We start from the raw sequence: 21,574 nt of genomic DNA on the forward strand, positions 1-21,574 counted from the left end.
AAATTTTATTGTCTAATATGGTCTCATTTTTTATTTAAATAATGAATTAATATAAATGTTGAATTCTCTCCGAGGCCATTCCGCATATAAAGGTTTAAGCTCCATCGATCGTTTTGTGACCTGACCACTGAGGAGCAAAGCCCGTTTACAAAGTACAGCTTGATTAAAACAAGGATAGATTTGAGTTTTAAAATTTGATATTATAAACTTCAGAAAAACAGATTTTAGTGTCACTTGTTCACACTTTGTAATTTTTGGCATAAATATGCAAAAATAGGTCACCTCACATGCATTTTTCTGGAATTTGTTCAAACGCACCTGCAGCTTTTTTAAGTGAAATGTTAGAACCAGAAGTTCCTGTGAGATGGATGTATGATTTCTGTCTAAATGACCTGATTATAAAAACAGACTGAATTGGAAATTCCAGATGCATCACTTGAGTCCTAAAATTTTTTCCATGACCTGAGTGACATTATGTTCCCAAATGAGACTTGTCTCCGATTCCAGAGTTAATCATCAACCCGCCTTGGTTCTCTCATTGGGGTGAAGGTCACATTTTGGATTTGGTCAAAAAACCTTATCCGGGGCCTCTTGCAGTTCTAATGTCAGCCGGTTTTGAGTTTTTATTTATTTATTTTTTAACTAACATTGTTTAATAGCTTAAGTGAAGGAATTCTGACTAAAGGAGGAATATATTTTCCTGGAGTAACATCAGGGGTTTCTTTGACCAAACCATATTGCTTTGCCTCAGGCTCCTCCACCTATAGCTCCAATTTGTTTATCTTTGGTTAAAACAGTGAATAAACCCAAAGGTGCATGAACTTGATTTGAATTTGTTGTAGAAATTGTCCCTCTTCAAATGAAATTAAACTGTTTTTTATTCTTACAGAACATTGATTATGTTATGGAGATGGAAATTATGCTGCCAGTGGGGTTAAAGTTGTAGTGATGGTGTTTAGCCAAAAAAAAAACATTTTCAAAATACTTTGTTTATTTATTCACAAAGATTTAACTTCCAAAGTCAAACAAGTCAAGGTACAAACATCTAAAACAACGTGACATAATGAAATATAAGTTATTAATTTTTTGTTTTTCAATTTTTGTTTTTCAATTTAATTTACTTTATATAGGCCAAATTCACAACAACAGTCATCTCAATGGGCTTCGCACCGGTAATTGTAAGGTAAACATACAATCAAAAAGGATCATAAATGCATAGAATTCAATAGGATAATACTAAACTTTGACTACACAGACTAAACTTAACTGGGCATCCCTGCCCTTAGTCCCTCCTTCGCGGAAAGGAAAAACTCCTAAAAAAACAGAATCTGGAAAAAACAAAGAAACCTCAGGGATTTATGGGAAATCTAAGAAGAAACATACTAAAAGAGTTTTTTTATTGAATTACTACATTTGTCTGATAGTCAGATTAGAAACTGTGCACAACAATACGTCCAACCTATGAGCTAATTCTGTTAACAAACTATAGATTTTAATCTCTGAAGTGTAAAAATGATTTATTTCAGTAATTCTTTTAAATTTTTTGCTCACTTAGTAAATGTATTTGCTTTGTTGTAGTATTTTTGTAACTATTTTTGGTCACTTTTTGGAGTAAACTCAAAATTTTTGTGACCTTTAGTTTCTCATGCACCAATGCAATGGAGATAAAATTAACATAATGAATTAGTTGTGTTGCATTTTACACATTCGGCTGTCAGCACCTGACTGTTCATAAAAAAGCTGGTGACATTATGAACTATCAACTATAGATGTAAAAGCATAGCAGTCATCCAGAGCCTAATGTGGCACAGGGAGGTTATCTTGGGTGCAGGGCTAGAATGGGCATATGCTGCTTTCTGCTCTGTGGGAGGAACATTCCTTCAAACACTCAGGAGTTGTTGGCAGGGATGTGTTAACTTTCCGTTTCACCTTTCAAAGTAAGCTTTTCTTCTCCTGCTAAAAATGAAAGATTCACTCAGAATGTTGCTTTTTGTGTCGTCCGGAGTAACCAAACCACACCAAACAACGCGGGGCGAAAGGTTAAGCACGTCATTCATCAAAATAAAATTAATAAATAAGTTGTACTCTCCGAAAATGCTGGAAAAGAGATATTTGCTGCAAACCAGCCTGTGGTGACAGTAAACATTCCAGAGCCGGGCTGGAGTTTGGACTTGCCATTATCTGCCACAGCTGTGACAACGCCTGTTGGCTGCAGGTTTGTGGCTGGCCACGCTGTGTTTACCTGGAAATGAATCTGAAAAGCGGCCGGACTGGGAAGGCACACAAGCCATCTAAATAAAAACCGAGAGTGGCCATTGCAATGTGAGGCGGTGGGAGGGAGTCCAGAGTTATTGCGCTGGCCCCAGTGGGCCGGAGCACAAACACAGGCGTAAAGGCACTAAGGATATCCTCAAATACCTACCTTTTGATATTGAGAGGAATGTGGTGAGGAATGCAATCCGATATGTTTCTGTTGACTGTATCCATGGCATTGCAGATTCATTCCTTGTCCCTTGTCATGTTAAAGGAACTTGTGTTGACTGTTGCCCTTCATTTATCTGACAAGGTGACAGTTGATCTATCAGACCACAGGAGTAGAGGACACGTTAGAATTTACAACACTGAGATGGGAAAAATAAAACAGATTTTGGTCTCACTTTACAAAAGCTGATCTACTTTGAGTCAAATCTAAGTTTGGACATTAAAAAAAGACAGTCATGTAGAGAAAATCTATTTGAAAAATTATTTTACGTCAGCTACAGTAGTAAGTCAATAGACAATCTTGTAAATGAAAGGATTTGGATAATGGATTGCATCACACTTTTAAGCATCTGTAAGAGTGAAAGCGGAAGCTGCAATGTCCGAATTTCTCGGGATCTTGAAAAGGATGTGTATTGGAGCCAAAAGATTTAATATCATCAAATCAGCACATTGTTATTCATTAGTGGACCAACTGCAGAGTCAATACACATTTAATCACAGACTGAAGGCAATTAAAGCAGGAGGGGAGGGCAGTGATGCTATGTTAATTAAAGTGCCAGACTCCCATAGGAAGCTCTGTGGCTAAATATCACTACAATCAAGCAGATGCAATAATCCATAATGAGCTATTGGTGTTCACAAGCCGCCACCACGCTGTCACATCCCATCAGCAAAGCAGGCCTTGCGAATGAAAAAGTTCAGAATCAGTAATGGGTTTTGAGCAAACAGTAACATTTGTTCCTGACGGTTAAACCAATGGCTTAACAGCAATCTAGTTTTGATTTAATTAATGCTGGATGAGATAAGAGCGGGAAAATTCTGATCGCCGCGCCTCTACAAATCTTTTTGGACCGCAGCCGTGAGGGATAAACATCTCGAGAAAAGCTCACACACCTGACTGCACATCTGACACATCTGAGAGGCCCATTTCCTTTTTCCATCAGTCACAGCGTCGAGCCAGTGAGGGAGGCCTCTATCTGCTGTGGTGTTATCTGTATTCCAGCCTGATGGGGAAATTCAAGTTTGGGATTAGCTCTGACTGCTGACCTGAACTCATCTCAGACAGCAGACGAGCTTTGTGCTTTCATTATCCCCACGCTTCAAAGGACCATACAGCCAACTCTCACGCTCTCTTGAGCTGAGAATCGCTGCTAGCATATCTAAACCCCCCTTCAACCCGCACATTCCATCCTTTTTTTCTTCTTCTTTTTTTTGCATAGATGCAGATAGAAAGAGAGCTGATACCCTCAGCCCTCATTCTGCTTCCTGTATGGGCTGAGAGCCCATCCATATGCAGATGGGTAATTTGTAGTGTTTACAGAAGAGCACAGAGGGGGCGGCAACTCACGAGGAGGGCTCAAAAGAGGCCGTCGGCGTGTCACCTCAGGAGCCTGGTGTTAAAGCCTGCCCTTCCAGAGCAACAACATAAGTGTCCAATCTGTGTTTGCTTACCCGTGAACACTGACGGCTGAGTCTTGGCCAGGGGCCCATAAATTGTGCCTGTTTTACTGTCCTGACAGCTAACAGGCTATTGGGAACAGGGCCCCCAATGACACAGCCTCTCAACAGATTAGCACCTCATCAGCCTCCTGCAGCTTCCAACAAATACAGTCCTTGCCTCTTTCAAGGTACAATGGCATGGCTGCTGCTAAACAGCCCCTTTAAGCAAGACCCCCACCCCTCCTGAGCCACAAAACTTCCTGGCCTGTTCTTTCTCTGGACCACAGCTGCATCATGAAGGCCTTCCTCAGTCTCAGAGCCCACTCCTACCCCAATTGGCAAGATGTGTGTATTTCAGGTGAGCAAATATTGCCACTTGCTTGAGAGTTCAATGACCGTCCCTTTCAGAGAGGAGGAGGGGAGCTTGCGTATTGTGCCTGCAATGAGGGGTGCATGCGGCCCCACACAGCAACCAGTCCTCAGGCTGGGTCAGGGGAATTCTCTAGACACAGCTGGAGTCAGCAAATCAAACATACCTTTATAGCTCATCTGCATTTTCCCAGACAAGGAAAAAAAAAAACCTGTCAGCTTTCATTTCCTCTCTCCTTGGATTTTACAACAAAAGATGTCCCTAAAAGTTGCCCTCACACATAGATCTAAAGTCCAAAGCTCTGGTGTGGGAGCGTCCTAAAGAAAAGTTTTCACTTTCATGGACAACAAAAAAGACGATCCACCAGTTTTCTTCGCATTGTTTGCTAAGTTCAGTTGCATTTATTTGTCAGGTTTTTCCATAAGATTGAAGACAATCCCAGATATCAAAGGCAGCCTTGGATTTATTTATTTTTGAACTCATAAAAAGATTTCCAATGTTTTTGGCTCTGTTGGGTGGAAAAAAATACCCGAAATGTCAGAAACAGCGCTGTGAAGACCACAGGTCAGACAAATGGCACTCCAGCAAAGCTCTCAAATAAATATGACGTTAAGGAAGGAAAGGGCCAGCTTAGGTAAAGGCTATAGAACTGTGGCTGCAGCCAACTGTGTATTGGGTCAGAGGATGATGTGTCAGTGTGGGCAGAGCTGACCCCCCCACACCCGCCACTGAAAGTTAAACAGAGGTCTGGGTATAGCCATGTCCTGGGAGGCCTTCTCTGCCATCACAGTGAAATGGAACTGGCCCTGAGAGCAAACAAGATCTCTCCCCATCTCTTGCTAAAGCCCAGACCAACCTTGTCCGGGTGATGGTTTTTTTTTGTTGTTGTTCTGTTTGTTTGCCTGTTTGGTCTGAAGCCTATGGATACCCAGCATGGAGTAGAAAAGAACTGTGGAGGCGGGAGGCGAGGAGCGGACAGGTGGATGAAGGGGAGTGAGGATGCGTGACACGCAGGCCTCCCTCTGAGGTGATGAGAGACCTGCTGAGGAGTAACCAGGCAAAGCTGCTCAATAAACACACACAGGCCCTCCTTTGAGTGCAGCAAAGACACGATGCAACGTAGATCAAGCAGATAGAAACTATATTGATCCTTGAGGGGAATTCAATTTCCCTCAGCAGGAGTAACTATAGGAGAAGAAAAAGATAGTGTTGACAAGGCAATAAGAGCCAAAACTAAGTGAAGGGGTCAACATATTGATATATAAAAGGCTAACAAATGTTTGTTGCTAAATATTTGACATATATACACCAGTATGCATAGAAATCTGAGAAGCTCTGTCTGCTGATTAGCTCTTCTGTGTCAGTGACTGTCATGGAAACTGAACAGAGCTGTCCACAACACTGAGGATTTGGTTGATCGGCCTCCGTAGTCCCTCAGACATATCCAGCTCCTGCTCCGTGACTTTATGGACTGGGACTCTTCAGCTTATCGGTAGATCTCCAGCCTCTTACTGCACACACTGCAGGATCTGAGCTTTCTCCAGAAGTATGATGAGCTCATCCCATTTTTGTCTGAAGTATCCATGCTAGGCCTTTGGTCCAGCTTCATGTCTCTTTTGCACAGACACAGTGAGATGAAAATATGAAGGAAGGTTTCACATATTTAGGATTCTTTTCATTTTTACGTGCTTTCAATACATTTTTAGTTGTTGTTGGACATTTTTTTTACAATCCACCCTAACGTGTAGTTCACAAAAACCCTCCAGGGCTGATTGAACCTTAATTAAAGGGAATTCATCAATGGAGAGAGGGACACCCTCTGGTCATAAGCAGAACTGCTTGCTACTATTTCATATTGAGGTTTTTGGTTGCTTTTTTTTAGGAAATAGAGACTCTGCAGCACACATAGTTTTCTAAACTACACATGTAAAAGATTTTTCTTGTTTTCCTCTAAGTGTGTTCTGAGCTGTGATTATTAAAAATGAAACATCGCCATTATTTATGTACTCCAGGATACATCCACCTGACCTAAAATTGCTTTGTTCAATTTTAAAGACACTAAAGACAAAATATGCTCAAATCTAACATTATAAATGTGATTTTTTAGGGTTTTAAACTCTTGAGAAGTTAATATCTTCATGTTTGCATCAAAAAATTACCAAATCATCTATTTTTAACGTTTTTACATACAATTTAAGAACAGAGTCCTAAAAGAGGATAAAAACCATCAAATAGTTTAATTTACGTGTCTCAGATGTATTCTAACTTTATGCATCACGTGTATTGAAGGGATTTTTACCCTTGTGATTGGCCAGAAGAGGGCAGCATTTGTTTAATTTCATTTCTTTTTTCACTTCTTAAAACTGTAGTTTTCCATCCTTCCATTTTCTTAACCCGTTTTATTCCTTCTCTCAACAAAAACCTGCTTTAATGTGGATTGAAAAGTAAGATCTGTAATTTTAAACAGAACATTTTGGAGTTTTTATTTCAAAACTATAATTTTTCTTCTCATTTTAGTGTCAATTGCTCCAATGGGTTGATGTCCCTCAAGGAAAAACGCAAATTTAGAGAAATGTTGAGTTCATGAGGTGGTGGAATGATCAGAAAAATGACTGTTCCACTCGCAAAACCCACTTGAATGTCAGAAAAACAACAAATCTTCCAAAACCTCATTACTGCAGAATAAGTTTCTGCACCTAAACAACCGTCAATGTATTATTGGTGCACCATCTATGGGGACACACCGGACTACATGGAAATAAAACAATACGGATTATCAATATAATTTATTCCAGATTAAATAGTTCAACGGGCAGCATATGACCCTGGCCTGCAGTTTGCCCATCCCTGCTCTAGATGTTTATGCAGTCATAACCCTTGTGCTATCTTAGATGACTCCACCCTTACATTGACGTGTTCTCCCTACCATGACAAAGGTGGATAAAGGTGGAAAGATTTCATGTAATCCATGGACACCAGTGAAGACCACAAATCATTGAAGAAAGAGGGTTCAGTGCACTGTCTAGTGGGTCTAAATGACCCAACTCCCAATGTTAAAGTGCCTAGGATAGCACAAGGGATAAAGGAGTCCACTTCTTAAAATAATAAAATAAAAATCAACAGAAGGGAGCAGACTTAAATAAATAATTACAGGATTTCTTGCTTAGACTCAATGGAAGCAAACTTTAAATGATGTTAACATCTGCTTCCGTCTAGTGGCCTTTAAGAACGATAACTTGAAACAATGGGGGGTCATTTAGAAGAAGAGTCTAGGATTTTCTATTTGTTTTAGGTGAACTAGGGACAGAAAAAGAGACTCTCAAAAGTTTTCCCCCTTCCTCTCCTCTGAGTCCATATACGACTGTAAAACTACTCCCTAGTGGCAAAAACTGCCTCTGCTAAGTGTTTGTTGTGGTGCAGCAAACACATCCAGCTGTGGAATATGGGATCAGTCATTCTACACAGAAAACAAGTCAGCAGGGAGTTTAGGTGTAAAAACCTCAAGGAACTTTCTACCAGATAAACTGACCTCGCTTTTTTGTTTTTAAAAGCAGAAACAGAACAGAATTCAGATTTTTAACACGTTTACTGTTCAGTTGTTGCTCCATTGGTATGTGCTGAAATATACAAAACACTGACACCTGCCAATCCAGTGGCAACAAAGACAGGAAAATAACACAAAAATACTCCCAAGACGCACATATTAGGAGATCCCAGTTTTCCAAACTGGAAATTTAGAAATATTCAATTCTTCCAGAACTTGTTATGCATGTTAAAGATGTGTTCATTCATAATAATGAATAAAGTTGCACATGTTTTTTTTTCATCTCACTCTCCAGACAAAAATCCATCACTGGCTTTTTGTAGCTGAAGGTTGAAAATGTCTGCAGCCAACACATTGTGAGCAACAAAACTTTCTCATTTACCTCATTTCACTGCGTACAACTTCAAAATAGAATTCCTTTCTCTTTAGCATTGAATAGTGCTTTTATTCAGTTGTTATGAATGTTAATTATATAGTGCAAGACCTACCAGAAACTAAATAGATTACTAAAAAATAAAATACATATCGGTGTGATTGTTCCAGTTCATGCCAAAGGACAGTCTCACAGTTAGAAAGATGAGAACAATCTGGTGTTTAATTCTCCAAATGCAAATCCCTTGTGAAAAGTGCCCTTTACTCCTGGGGGGGTAAGCCTCTATTTTCACGGGTCTCTCTTTCTTGACATCAAAAACATTACAATAAAAAAATGTTCAAAAGAGTTTCTTCATTTTTAGTTTTCGGTGCTCATCTTTTGGCTTCTTGTTGCTCTCAGAAAATGAACAAAGTTAGATGAAAACCCAAGAAATGTTTTTGTATTTTACAAAAAAGGAAGATAGGACACTCCTCTCTCCCGACAGTCTCACAAAGCGGTTTCCTTTGATGCATTTTTTCAGCAGCTCACTGTAGCAGCGCCTCCAGCTACTAAAATGTCATTTTCTTTTCCACTTTCAAACCCTCCGGAGAGCTTTTTCTTCCAACCAATAGGCTTCTCCTTGTTGCCACAACAAGCAGCTATGGAGGGAAAACCCGCCGCTCCCAAAGCTTGTTGCAAAAAGTCCCTGACTTCAACATGTCAACAGGAAATCTCCTGCACCCCTAGGGGTCCTCCTCCATGTCATCCAGGTTGGGAGCCATGATAAAATGTTTGGGGTAAACAAGACTGTGCTCTTGTGCATACTCCTCCCAGCGTGTGTCGTCGCTCTCGTGGGTGATGTAGCGCTCGCCTCGGCGCGTCTCGAACTCCCGTAGATCCAGCCAGGTCTGATAGTCCTGAAGACAAGTAGGAAAACGAGGTCATCTCTAGTGTTACTTTGAAGAATTTTTACTCAAGATGTTTTTTTGTTTTTTTTTGCATGAATGAAATATGGGCTTGAACAAATGTCAAACTTCAGGAAAGGCATTGGGAAGAAAATAATAAAGGTGCATGTTTCACCTGTAACCAGGGGTGGCTGAGGCACTTATCCACACTGTACCTCTTCCTCATCTTGACTTGGAGAAGGTTGTTGATAAGGTCTGTGGCTGTGAAAAAAATACAAGTGCGACTACCATCAGTCACCTCAACTAACAAAATGCTGATTTGTTTCATTAGGCAAAATGTCATGGTCTGAGTAAACACGACTGCGAGCTGACTGCAGCACATAGGAGAAGCTGCAGCTTGGACAGTAGGAGAGAAATGAAATGATTCATCTCAACCGCAGACGGAGTGAAGTCAGTGAAGGTTTACACAGCCCAGACGTGTAGGTGGGGAGGGGATCGTTCTGAAGCTTCAGTGTGACACCACGCAGAAGCTTCAACTAAGATAACAACTCTTTAAAGAGCAGAACATTCTGCTATGAGAGGTGTGCAAACAAACAAACAAAAGGCTTTTGTCTTCCTACCCTCTGCAGAGATGTCCTTCCAGGGTGCAGGGGGGTACATGAAGGCAGCATTCTGGATCTGGTCGTTAATGTCTTCATCCTCGTTAAAAGGAAAGGTCCCGCTCAGGCTGACGTACACAATGACTCCCACGGACCACATGTCTAAGGAACGGTTATAGCCTTTACTGCGCAGAACCTCTGGAGCCAGGTAAGCTGGCGTTCCCACCACTGATCGGCGGAATGACTTCTCGCCGATAATCCGGGCAAAGCCGAAATCACACAGCTTTACCTGGAAAAGCACATTCTGGTCACAAATAGTGCATACAAAGAAAACATTGATTTTTAAACAGAGTTGCTTCTGTTTTTACCTGAGGAAAAGGCTCTGCGGATGCTAGCAAGACGTTTTCCGGCTTCAAGTCACAGTGAACGATGTTTTTGAAGTGTAGATGTCTTAAGGCCACTAGGATCTGTTGCAAACACAAGACACAGCTCAAAAAAATCCACAGGATTGAAAAAAATCTCCAGCCCCGTGACATTTAAATAATATAAATATGCTTCAACACAGTGCTCTTTGTACAATTTGAGCAGTGGAATCAAAGATGTGGCTATATGGAAATATAGAGGCAATATTAGCATCCCGCTGCCCTTAAATGCTTCCATGCTAACCACTGCTTTCATTCTTGCATCTCATATTTATTCAAAAGGCCTGGCATAAGCTGCTGCTGCTGCAAAACAGTCTGCCCATGGCTCCCTACCCAAACCACAGAACCTGGCCCCCCAACCCTGACCCTGGGTTTAACAGAAGTCCTGCCGGCCACATCAAAGCCAGCCCCGCTTCAGCTAATGGGGCTGTTGTTAATGGCCCCGCTCCCGTTTGGGACCGGGAATGTACGGAGACCCGGGGGCCTCTGCTGCTCTAATCAGGCCACAAATCCACCACACTGCAAGCTGTAATCCAGGGCCTGGGAGGAGGCCATGATGCCATGTGGACCAATACCATGAACAACCACCCCCCCAGTCAAGTCCCCACAACAAAGACAACGCTAGATCTGAAGTAAGGCACAAACAGAAAGAAAACTGCTGTGATTGAACTTTAAAAGTCCACATATAAAATATAAAAGCTAAAGTAAAGCTTCAGACCTGTGTGACCAGGAATTTGGTGATTCGTTCCGGTAGTTTGCTCTTCTCACTGGACAGGATCATCTCCAGCATGTCGCCGTGCAGCTTCTCCATGACGACAAACACCCGCTCCGGCGTTTCAAACATACACTCCAGGTTCACGATACCTGGATGATGGAGATTCTACCAAAAAAAAAGAAACAAACCTGTGGTGTCTCCGTAAAGTCTGGACATATATGAAGTTGATCCTTACTATGTTATACCTGTAAAATGGCGACCTCATTCCTTAGCTGGCTTTCCTGCTTGGTAGGAAATCTCATCTTGTCTATGACCTTGATCGCCACATCTCTACCACTTTTTCTGTGTTTACCTTAGAAAAAAAAAGGATTTTGTTTCACTTTAGGGTTTCACACAAATATATTTCATGTTAGATTAATAAAAAGATAAAGACATACCTCCATATACAATCCCAAACTGGCCTGATCCAAGCACTTCATCAGAGAAGATTTGATAGACTGATGCAATATCCTATGCAGACATAATTCATGCTGTTATATAATGACTGGAAACTCGTGGAAACATTGGAGCAAGCCTTCCCCCCACGAAACTGGCAATCCGAATCAATTACATCATTCACGGTTTTGGCAAAACTACTGCTTTTCTCAAATGTTTTTGGGTATTGCCAAATGTTTGACTCTCACTCATCAAAAAACTGGAAGTGGGAAAACTCCAAAATACAAAGAAAATGTAAAAAAAAACGTCAGCTTTCTCGGTTAATTCAGCGCAACTACTTCTTCTGATTTTTTTTAACCCTACAGTGGAACACAATTTCTGCTTGACCACAAAACCTAATTTAGGAGCTTCTTATTACATGAATAGATGGTTCTGCTGGGAAATTATGCAACTGATTTTTTTTAAATAAAAAAAGAGGTTTTTCTTACCACGTTCTCTTGGATCTGGCAGTTGGACACAGATATGCTGATAGACAGCTCCTCTGCAGGAGAAAACATGGGAAATTTCACATTAAATAAATGATAATCACTACTTTACTTCTACATTTGTCAGCAAATGAATTCTTTGGAGTAGTTGGAATAGCAGTTGCATTGCTTTTATTGTATTTTTCCACAAGCTGGATATAATAAGCTACAGTCCTTCATGATAAATCGTTTGATTATATGGCATCATATGTGCCTTTAAGATGAATCTGTGCTTAATTAAATAACACACTGAATTTGTATAACACAGGCACTGCTACTGAGTACAAGCAAAGACACAAAAAAAGAGGCCAACCCAATCAAGAAGAAAGCCATTAATTTAAATTTGAGCTTTAAAACCCGACTAATATGATTGAATAATGCCCTCAAAAATGGCTTGCATTATGTTGGTAGGAATTTTGAAATGATTGTTTAACAGTTTCATGAAGTTTCCGACTGTGTGTGAGACTGATAATCTTTACTGTAGTCGATCATTCGCTCACCAGAGAACATCGGTAATGACGAAAAGTTTTGATTTTCTTTGAAACTATGGAGAATATTATGTTTCAATAAGACCCCAAAGTATCATAATTTAAACAAAGACTATTTTTAGTCAGCTATTGTTTGAATATATCTGTGTTTGGCCGGGGAGTCACAATTAGAGTGCCAACTCAGAGCAGAATTATTCTGCCTCCCCATTGTTATCTCCACCCAACTTCAATCTTAAATCAGGATCTACTTAGAAAATGGGAAGTTAATATTCTTTTCCTCTTGCATTTCACTTGAATTCTCATCAGAAGTTTTAGAGTCCATTCAAAGAACGAATACGCCTAAAGAAGGGTTTTGCTTCAGGATTTAGATTTTCTATCTAAGGTTTTTCTGCTTTTCCAAATTAAAAAGCAGTTATCTCTGTTTGGATAATTGTGTATGCAAATAATAGAATTACTATTTTAACTACTTTAAGTATGAAAGTTCATTATAAACCTCCAAAAGCCTATTAAAAACAAAGAAAAAGGCTAAGAATGAAGCCCAGATTTTTGTCTAGATTGAGCAATTAAAATGAGATTTCTGAACAGTGTGACCTCATTCTGCACATGCTCAGTACAAACTCAACATGAATATAGTTCAGGTGTATCCAAGGAAACTGTTTAACCACCTCTTCATAAACCTTTCAAGAGGACACCAGGAAAAGTTGATAATAAAAATACACAGATTCACTGTATTTAAAAGCAGTAAGCTCCTTTTTTTTTTTTTAAACTTTCTATTTTCAACACCTGTTTTAACACTCAAAGGTCTTGGATACTCAAAATTCAGGATTTCATTGAGGCAACAACAATCTTAAAAGGCTTTATGTATGTAAACAAGAGACAAGTAGATGTTTTTGATATTTAACCATCCCACATAAAATCAGAAATTAACACACACAAGACTAAAGAAGCTTACTGTGATCTTTGCCTTGACCAGCAGCAGTGGCCAGACTTGGCTGTGGGGTGACAGGCATTAAAGCCTGTCTGATGGCCTTCTCCCAGCCTTGGGCCACCTCCATGCCAACTCCAGTAGCAGCCAAAGCGGGGCTGTAGTAGTGACTGCCATTGTTCTCTCCTACGTAGTACACCATGGTGGCTGTGATGATCTCAAAGCAGTGAGGGTTGCCGCCAGGAGCCAGGTAAGTGTAGTCTCTGAACGGTTCTAACTGAAGGATCTCAGACAGAGGGATCTCCTGCAGGAGCAGTGAGTGGCAACTGGTCAGAAAAACAATGACACTTTTCACTTTTTAAATGACTTACCTCTACTCTATGTAAAATATACACAAGTTCCCTGAAATGAAAACTTTTTAAAAGTAGCCCGCATATCCCATTTGTCGTTTGGTATATACTTTTCATCCTAGCCAATTTCATTAACCTATACTTAAAATGAGATACTGATTTATCAAATTCAGCTTGATTTTCCTTTTCTGTCAGTGTTTAATGTAGGAATTGGAATCGGTTAAACATCCACCTCCAGAATCTGTGCGCCATACAAACTGGATTTGCTCAGAAAAATATCAATTATTGGAAAAATACAAAAATAAAAATACCTTAATAACAAAGCCTACATGAAAAGAGACAAATCCGGAACTTCTGTTCCACATGCGACAAGTGTGTTTAGTCTTTCAAAGAATTTATGAAAGAAAATCAATAAGATTAAAGAATAAAGTATGCAATTCTACAGAAATATAAAAATATGTTAGTACACAGTTGTAAAGGTAGTCTCACTCACAACTCCAAAAGTCTCCCCAGTCTAACTCTTCTTTCTTCTCTCTCTTATGAGCAGAAACTGAAAGGACAGTCGCAGCGCCTTTTTAAGAGTTCCCCTTCTCATTGAAACTCACTGTCAATTCAAAGTGAGGAGGGAGGGTCAGAAACAAAGACTTTCCAGCCAATGAGGCCCACAGAGGCGCACGCCGTCCCCTCCGCATGGCTCACCACAGAGTATCAGATGAAGTGCTGGTGGTTAGCGGAGCTGGGTCACGTGAGCCGACTCTGCGGCTGACAAAGTGCTCTGGTCGCTTGATTACAAGGCAGGACCAGTCAGAGGCCTCATTTGAGCACGAGCTGCTGGCGCTACCGCCAGCCGCTGAGACGAAAGACAAGGCAACCCCCAAGATAGAGCGGGAGCTGGGCTGTGTGTACGTGTTTCAACGTGACAGGAGAGAAGCCCCCTCACCCCATAAAAGGCTCTTCAGAGGAACCACAAGTACAGGGGTCTCTTCAAACACAGAGCCGTATGGCTTCCAAATGGTGAAAATGGTTGCCATTCCTGACGATTTAGCCACCAGGCGACCGCCACTAATCAGATCGGAGGTATAAAGCAAACGGGATATGGGAGGACAGCAGCCACACACTGATGAGCAACAGCCAAGAGACTTCAGAGAAATGAAAGCAAAATGACCATGAAAGACAGACAGAGATTTTTTTTTTAAACCTCAGACAGCAGCTTTTTCTGCTTTAGGTATGGATAATCAAAGCATGTCCTCTATTGTGTTTAATGATTTCAAAATAGGCTATAAGTCGCTTTCTTCAGCTTTAAGATGCAACTGAAATAAACAGGCAAACAAAAAAAAACAGTATAAAACTGCCCGTAACACACCCTAAGGATTGTCTCCGCTGTGGTTTCCTTTCAGAGACTTGGTGGCAGGTGATGAGGGGTGTGACACAATCTTGGGAATTAAGTGTCCTTAGACAATATTTTTTAAATCCAGCAAAGAAAAAGAAAACCAAAACTCTGTAGGCACCCACCTGTTGTGACACACATTAACGTGAACAGATGAACTGGAAAACTCTGGATCCTACACACCATCCCACTGCTGCATACTTCTGACCACAATTCAGCGTCTCAGAAACCCACAAAGCTACATGAACAATGGAATAATTACACCCCGAGCACATACACACACACAAGCACCAACACACATGTGGAAGTCTTTACCTTGCAGGGTGTAGTTCCCTCCCTCCAGCTTCAGTGTGTAATTACTGCTCTATTAAGCCCCTGTGGCTGTGTAATGACTGACTAGATGGCTGCCACCGAGAAGGAAGTGTCACACATTCTCCACAAATGACACCGACACATCAAAATAACGGCATTTCACTCTGAATTTATTTCTAAAATGGGCTAAAAACAAAAGATTCCTCTCAAGATCTGGTTCATAGACGTTACCTATCCACTGGGCTGATTTGTGCTGCTTTTTAGCACCTGCACGAAACTACAGAAATGTGAGTTTCTCTTCAAAATTTCCTTCAAATGTCCCCTTCAATGTGCTGACTACAACACAAATATGGGGATCCTTTCACTTCATGACAGAGGGCAAAGACCAGGCAGCAGAGTTACAAAACCACAGGGGAAATTCAGCAGTTCTGTGGGCTGAGCTGACCTCACTGTAGCTGACAGTTGCAAGACGAATCAGTCAAATAGCTGCCACTAGATTTAACTGACATAAAACGCAAATATGAAAAGTTGTTTACTGTTCTGCACCTGCAGAACCTAAAGAAGAAGTTGATAATTAACTTTAGACTCAGAAATGGACTGAGATGTTTTGACATGTTAGTGTCAAGAAACTGGCTTATTTTGTGTCTTTAGAATAAAGGGGAACTACAGGGATGATACACAGATGATCTTTGAAACTTACTTTATAGAACTTGGCTCCACTGTCGTTCTGGAAGAGAGTCAGACTCTTGCTGTCCAGCCTCCAGTAATGTCTCTTCCGCTGTTTTAGCAACAAAAAAAATTCGTTTGAATCCCTCAAGAGTTCTCCCAGAAAGTTTGCAAAATTTACATCAAAAGAATAATAGCTTCTATAAATCTTAAAAACTCTTAAAAGAATAAAATTTGCACATGAATTTCATTTATAACCATTTTTGATGTTAGAATGATTTTTCTTACCAAGTTGTCTTTGTTTGTATAATGAACCATCCAGCCCTCCTTCACCACCGTGGAGCTCCTTCTCTTGGTGTGTTTGATGGACTGAACCACCCGCATTAGGGGGATGTTACTGCTGGTGGAAGGACTAAACACGTAAAATAAAAACTATAATTCTGCTAATTTGGGTAGATTATGCACAACCATTTAATTTTCTTGTCTGTTTCTGGAAAGTCGTTTCATTCAGAGTGCTAGATACAGTGCTACAATACTGCCACCTACGGAGAGGCTGAGATCATGACACAAAAACACAATAAGATTTGATTTTCTTACCTTATAGTCTTAATGGGCTCTTCATCCTTCTCTCTGTCGCTAAATGGGGAATCTATGCTGAACATCCCATCTGGGGTGGATGGTTCCTCTGGGTCATCCAGTCCTCTGCCCATTTCCATGTCACTACTGTCCACCTCCATAGTATCCATGGTTGTGTCTGAGTCTGGCCCAGGGCTGGCTGGTTCTGTAAAGGTAAGACACACAATTAAAACAAAATAAATGAAAAGAACCATCAGTTCTGTAACACGAGCAAAGCTTGCTTTTTTCTTGATTTTTTGAGAATGTTTGCATCTTGAGTGTAAAATCTTCAAATTCAAGCACGCTGAGGTTACCTCCATTGAAGTACACCTCCCCCAAACAGTCTCTAGGTACCTTTGAAGCACATCGTTTATGACAGTTGAATCTGCAATCTGGCACATGATGATTATAATTTAGCATCATAGCTTGTTTTTGTTTGAAATGAACAAAAATGTCATCAAGAAGATTTCCAAACCCACCTTTACACTGCATTCCCTGGCGAAACAGACCCTTGAGTAGACGCTTGCAGTACTGACAGATGGTCGGTCGAGTGTAGGTGTGAATGGCAAAGGTGTGGGGCACCTTCACCCTGGTCTTCTCCATCTTGTCCATCCATATTGGCCTTCCACTCCAGGACAGGATGCGCTTTCCTGCCTCTTGATGGGATCGAAGTTGCTGTGGTTGAATGGATCGTAAAAGAAAATAAAGATGGAGAAGGTAAAAATCTAAAACAGACAAACATAAAGTGTATATATATATATATATATATATATATATATATATATATATATATATATATATATATATATATATATATATATTAACAATGGTTTGACCCTCATGAACCTTTAATTTTAATTTCTGGTCCATAAAATCAAGAACAACAATTGAATTTCCCCAATGTGGGATCAATAAAGAATATCTATCTATATCTATAACTGTGGAGACTTCTACCAGAAAGAATAGGAAATTCCTATTTTCTTGCACAACAAATGAATGGAGACACAAGTTTCCGTCCAAAGTGTTCTTTGGCTTAGTGGCAAAATTACATGTCTTTCAAATACTTTTTGCGTTGACTTAGAGAGGAAGCGAGAATTGCAGTGTAGGTTTATGCAAAAGCTGTTTTGTTAGGTATCACTGAGGAGCTCTCCTCTAAGCTCCGCACTTCTAAATTCAATTTTCTGCATCGGTGCTATTCAGCAACATGGCCCTAGAGATTCAAACATAAGAAATAGCAGAGTTTGATGAATTTATGAACTTTGAGAGTGCAGGCAGATCTTTTAAAACAAGTTTTTTTTCCAGGTGTTTTCCTGGCTTCCAGCCTGATTTGGAGTGTTGTAAAAATGTCCTGTGTGTTTTTAAAATACTTGTATTTACTGTATTGACAATTATTTAAAAGGGAGGTTTTCCAGTTTGGCCTCAACTTCTTCAACCACTACTCACCTCATCTGGTACAACTACTGCATTCTCAGTAGGTAACGGTCTTGGGACAGACAGTGAAGGCCCGGGCAGGGACACATTGGACAATCGCCTCTTCTTCACACCAGTACAGTTATTGGGAATCTTGAAGGCACAGCGTTTATGGTAGTTGAGCCCACATCCTTAAAGCACAGACAACACAAATGTAGTGAATCAAAAAAAGAAAAACTGGGTTAAGAAAAGCAGAGCAACCACTAAATGAACCAACAAATTAAAAGCCAAAATGTTTCTGCCACATAAATACCAAAACAGTATAAATGAATGATCAACAAGGATTAAAAAAAACAAGAGAATTTGATTAAATTTGGATTTAAAAATCTTAAAATATGAGAGATAGCCCAGCATGCCGTAACTCCACTGGGATTTGAAAGTCAAGTGCTTTAACAGCTACGGTTCCCAGACCAAATTATTTTAGCCTGCTTGTATATCTGCCTGATACATGCTGGACATACACAACAACATTTCATTAAACTATCTTTGTTGTTCAAAGTTGTTTTTCGGGACAGTGGGCAGCACTGTGAGGTACATGAGTAAAAACAAGAGTGTGTGTTTGCGTTTGTTTCAAACCTTCACATTTGAGCCCCTGCCGAACCAGACCCCACAGCATCTCTCCACAGTAGTCACAGAACGTAGGGGCTTTGTATGAGTGGACATAGAGGGCATGGGGTCGAATCTGGAAATCTTCAACTGTGGCTTGGGCTAAAAAAATAAAAAAATAAATAAAAATTATGAAGCTTCAGTAAACTTTAAAAAGTTGCATTATAAGGAAAAAGAAAATGAAAATAATACAATACAAGAAAATATGTTATATTCTTTTCTTATATAAATTTTAATGGAATAATAATAGAGAATACTCGTCACATTTTGGGCTTTTTCGGCACAAAATAATAGTTCTTTATTATCACAGCAGGGGGCGTCACATCTGCATTCATTCTTTTGATGGAGTAATGGGGCACGCCCATAAGACACCAAAACTCCCATAACCCAGATTTTTATTAAACCATCAGTTATTGTGATCATTATTAAACATATGCTTTATCTCCATTTCTGTTTCTTGCTTTTCCTGTATTTCTGTCTCACTGTTGGAAGGAAGTCTGGATTAATTGTGTCCGTGAATCATCACGGATATAAAGATGAGTCATATGTGAAGATGAAAGCTGTCAATCCTGAACTGTGACCGAAGCTCCTCTTATGTCAGATCATTTTGCCTTTTCTCATGCAATCACTTATAAGACCAGAGGGACTCAATAGGAAATAGTTCATGTTTACAGCGAGGTAAAGCAATGGTAGCTCCATGTGGTGGCATTAGTGCCGTAGCAGAATGTGCTAGCTCCCTTCTTGAAGCGATTCAGCCAAACACTCACCAAAAGGGGACATTCTCATCTGTTGATTTTGTGATGACTCAGGTCTGAGCAGCAACTTTGACATGTTTGTCATTAGCAACAAACACGTGTAAGAAAGGAGAAAAGGTCCTTGAAGGGAAGATGAAGGAGGAAAAAAGGGCACAACTGAGGTTTTTTGGAAAAATTAATGTATTTATTTTGACATTACAGGCAGAGAGACTGATTTTGTGCAAAACTGAAAGAAAAAAACATTTAAATTAGCCAGATTGAATGATCTGCTGACTCGCGTAAAGAACAATAAATACAAGCGCAGATCATCTGAAAAGACTTGGGGCAAAATTTTTTCATTATTTCAAAGAAGCACCATGGCTTGTGGGGTGATGTTTGCAGTTTGGGGGGGGGGGGGGGGGTTGAAAGAGAAGAAAGAGCTCTGGCAGGTCACATGTCTTAAGGAGAACACGGCTCCATGCCGCAGACACATAAAAGACGGCATTCATGAGCTTCTTTGCAGGTTCGCAAAACAACAGGCCACCTCTCAACACTCGAAAGGTTAGGCAAGATTCATGCAGCTTCTTAGCATTAAACAGGAGTCCAAAGTCATTCATTTTCCCCATTTTGCCTACAAAAATAAACGCATTTATCTGTTTGCAATGAGGCACACCTTAAGTTTCCATTGCAGTTGAAACTCTCCATATAATCAAAATATGATTTTCACTTATTTAATCACTAGATGTGACAGAGACATACAGAAAAATGGAAAACAAGGAGACAATTAGGTCTTGACCTCATGCTCTGAAATGGCCTGTACAGTGTCTGTGTATCTAGAACTGCTCTGCACCTAACAGCCAGTTTACACTACGTGGATCTCAGTCATCAAACATGTCATTCCTTCTACATTCACAGCCAAGAAAAAGCCTCTTTCTTGCAGCCAGCCAGAAAATATACAGGTTGGAAGTTGGAGATTTTCTTGAAGGTTAGAGCAAATAAAAGAAGGTTTGAATCGATATATTGTATGTTAGATCTGAATTTGCTACTCCTGCATTGAGTTTGGTAAGGTAGAAAGAGAAAATACAGGGAGGGGAGGACGATACAGAGCTTGGAACAAAAAGAAGGAAGTTCTTCTGTCCTTTGTCTCCATTTCTCATCCTTCAAGTCTGCAGTGTCCTCAGATCTAGAACCTATAGAGTCCCCCAGACTCTAAATCCCTGCAAACAAAGCTCTCAGCTGAGAGGACACTAGAGGATTTTCAGCACAGGTGGTATCAGGTGCTTTCCAGCGCAGGCAGATGGAGCTGGAGAACCGATTTGAGTAGAACGGATATTTTGAACCATTTTGTTGATCCCAGCATCACAAAGGAAGCGGATTCAGTCATCGCAGGAACTGACAACGAAAGAACACCTGCAGGGCTGCTGCAGAGGTGGACAGTTGCAGTGGAAATTGTGATGAGGAGGAAATACAACAAAACACAGTTTTACTGCAAAACAGGACTGAGTTAAGCAAGAAAAAAGTTAAGACATCATCATACAGATTTGACCACAGCAAGTACCTTAACCGCTGATAATGGTCTTCATTTAAATATGACAGGATGTGCTGGGTGCCACAACATCATGGCTTTAAATGCATAAACTTTTTCCCCCCAAGTTTCATAAAGTTTCGATAAATTCATAGAAATGTAGAGAAATTATATTTGCTAAGGTACAGGAAGTGGGTAGTGACCACTTAAACCTAATACCAAAGTACTAATACCTTCTTTATAAACCTACAAAAGCAAGCATCATTGTCACACCTACCAGACAACACCACCTCAATCAGGTCCCCTTCATGGATGTCTTCCACAGAAGTCAGCCTCTGCAGGATGTTCTCATCATTAAGATTGTGGCGGAACAGTAGAATCTTGTCGTACATGCCAAAGAAGCCACACTCTGGAAACTGAACAGAAGCAGACAGATGTTTGGTAAGAGGTGTGTCCACATAATGTTTTGGAGCATTTAGCTTAGCAGTTGACAGAAAATAAACCAGAAAAATTATACTGTAGATTATTATTTCAAATATAAAACTTCAGCATATTCACAAAGGCATATACACTCATCTGTCATCATTTCCAAACTTTCTGTGGCTTATACTAATACTGGTAGGGGATTCCAGAATTTTTAACCCCGTGACTCAGGAAATAGGCTCCAACTTCAAACCTCCTTTTCTCGTTTCAAAGGAATTTACTCCAT

General features: G+C 40.3%; 1 protein-coding gene across 1 annotated transcript in view; it reads right to left on the reverse strand.

Moving 5' to 3' along the window:
- Positions 1-7,858: 7,858 nt before the first annotated feature.
- Positions 7,859-21,574, reverse strand: part of prkd3 (protein kinase D3) — a 32,365-nt gene continuing 18,649 nt past the window's right edge. The window contains exons 3-19 of the mRNA XM_004082635.4: positions 21,143-21,281; positions 18,577-18,708; positions 17,974-18,131; positions 17,010-17,205; positions 16,845-16,922; positions 16,513-16,696; positions 16,204-16,327; positions 15,950-16,027; positions 13,228-13,504; positions 11,752-11,804; positions 11,266-11,338; positions 11,074-11,180; positions 10,832-10,993; positions 10,060-10,158; positions 9,713-9,980; positions 9,268-9,353; positions 7,859-9,104 (exon numbers count right to left, since the gene is read on the reverse strand). Of these exons, the coding sequence (XP_004082683.1) occupies positions 8,931-9,104; positions 9,268-9,353; positions 9,713-9,980; positions 10,060-10,158; positions 10,832-10,993; positions 11,074-11,180; positions 11,266-11,338; positions 11,752-11,804; positions 13,228-13,504; positions 15,950-16,027; positions 16,204-16,327; positions 16,513-16,696; positions 16,845-16,922; positions 17,010-17,205; positions 17,974-18,131; positions 18,577-18,708; positions 21,143-21,281 (2,388 nt within the window). The 3' untranslated portion in view covers positions 7,859-8,930. The remainder of the gene's footprint in view (positions 9,105-9,267; positions 9,354-9,712; positions 9,981-10,059; positions 10,159-10,831; positions 10,994-11,073; positions 11,181-11,265; positions 11,339-11,751; positions 11,805-13,227; positions 13,505-15,949; positions 16,028-16,203; positions 16,328-16,512; positions 16,697-16,844; positions 16,923-17,009; positions 17,206-17,973; positions 18,132-18,576; positions 18,709-21,142; positions 21,282-21,574) is intronic.

This window comes from Oryzias latipes, chromosome 22, assembly GCF_053564925.1.
Source record: "Oryzias latipes strain Hd-rR chromosome 22, Olatipes_Hd-rR_3.1".
In the NCBI taxonomy this organism is placed as follows: domain Eukaryota; kingdom Metazoa; phylum Chordata; class Actinopteri; order Beloniformes; family Adrianichthyidae; genus Oryzias; species Oryzias latipes.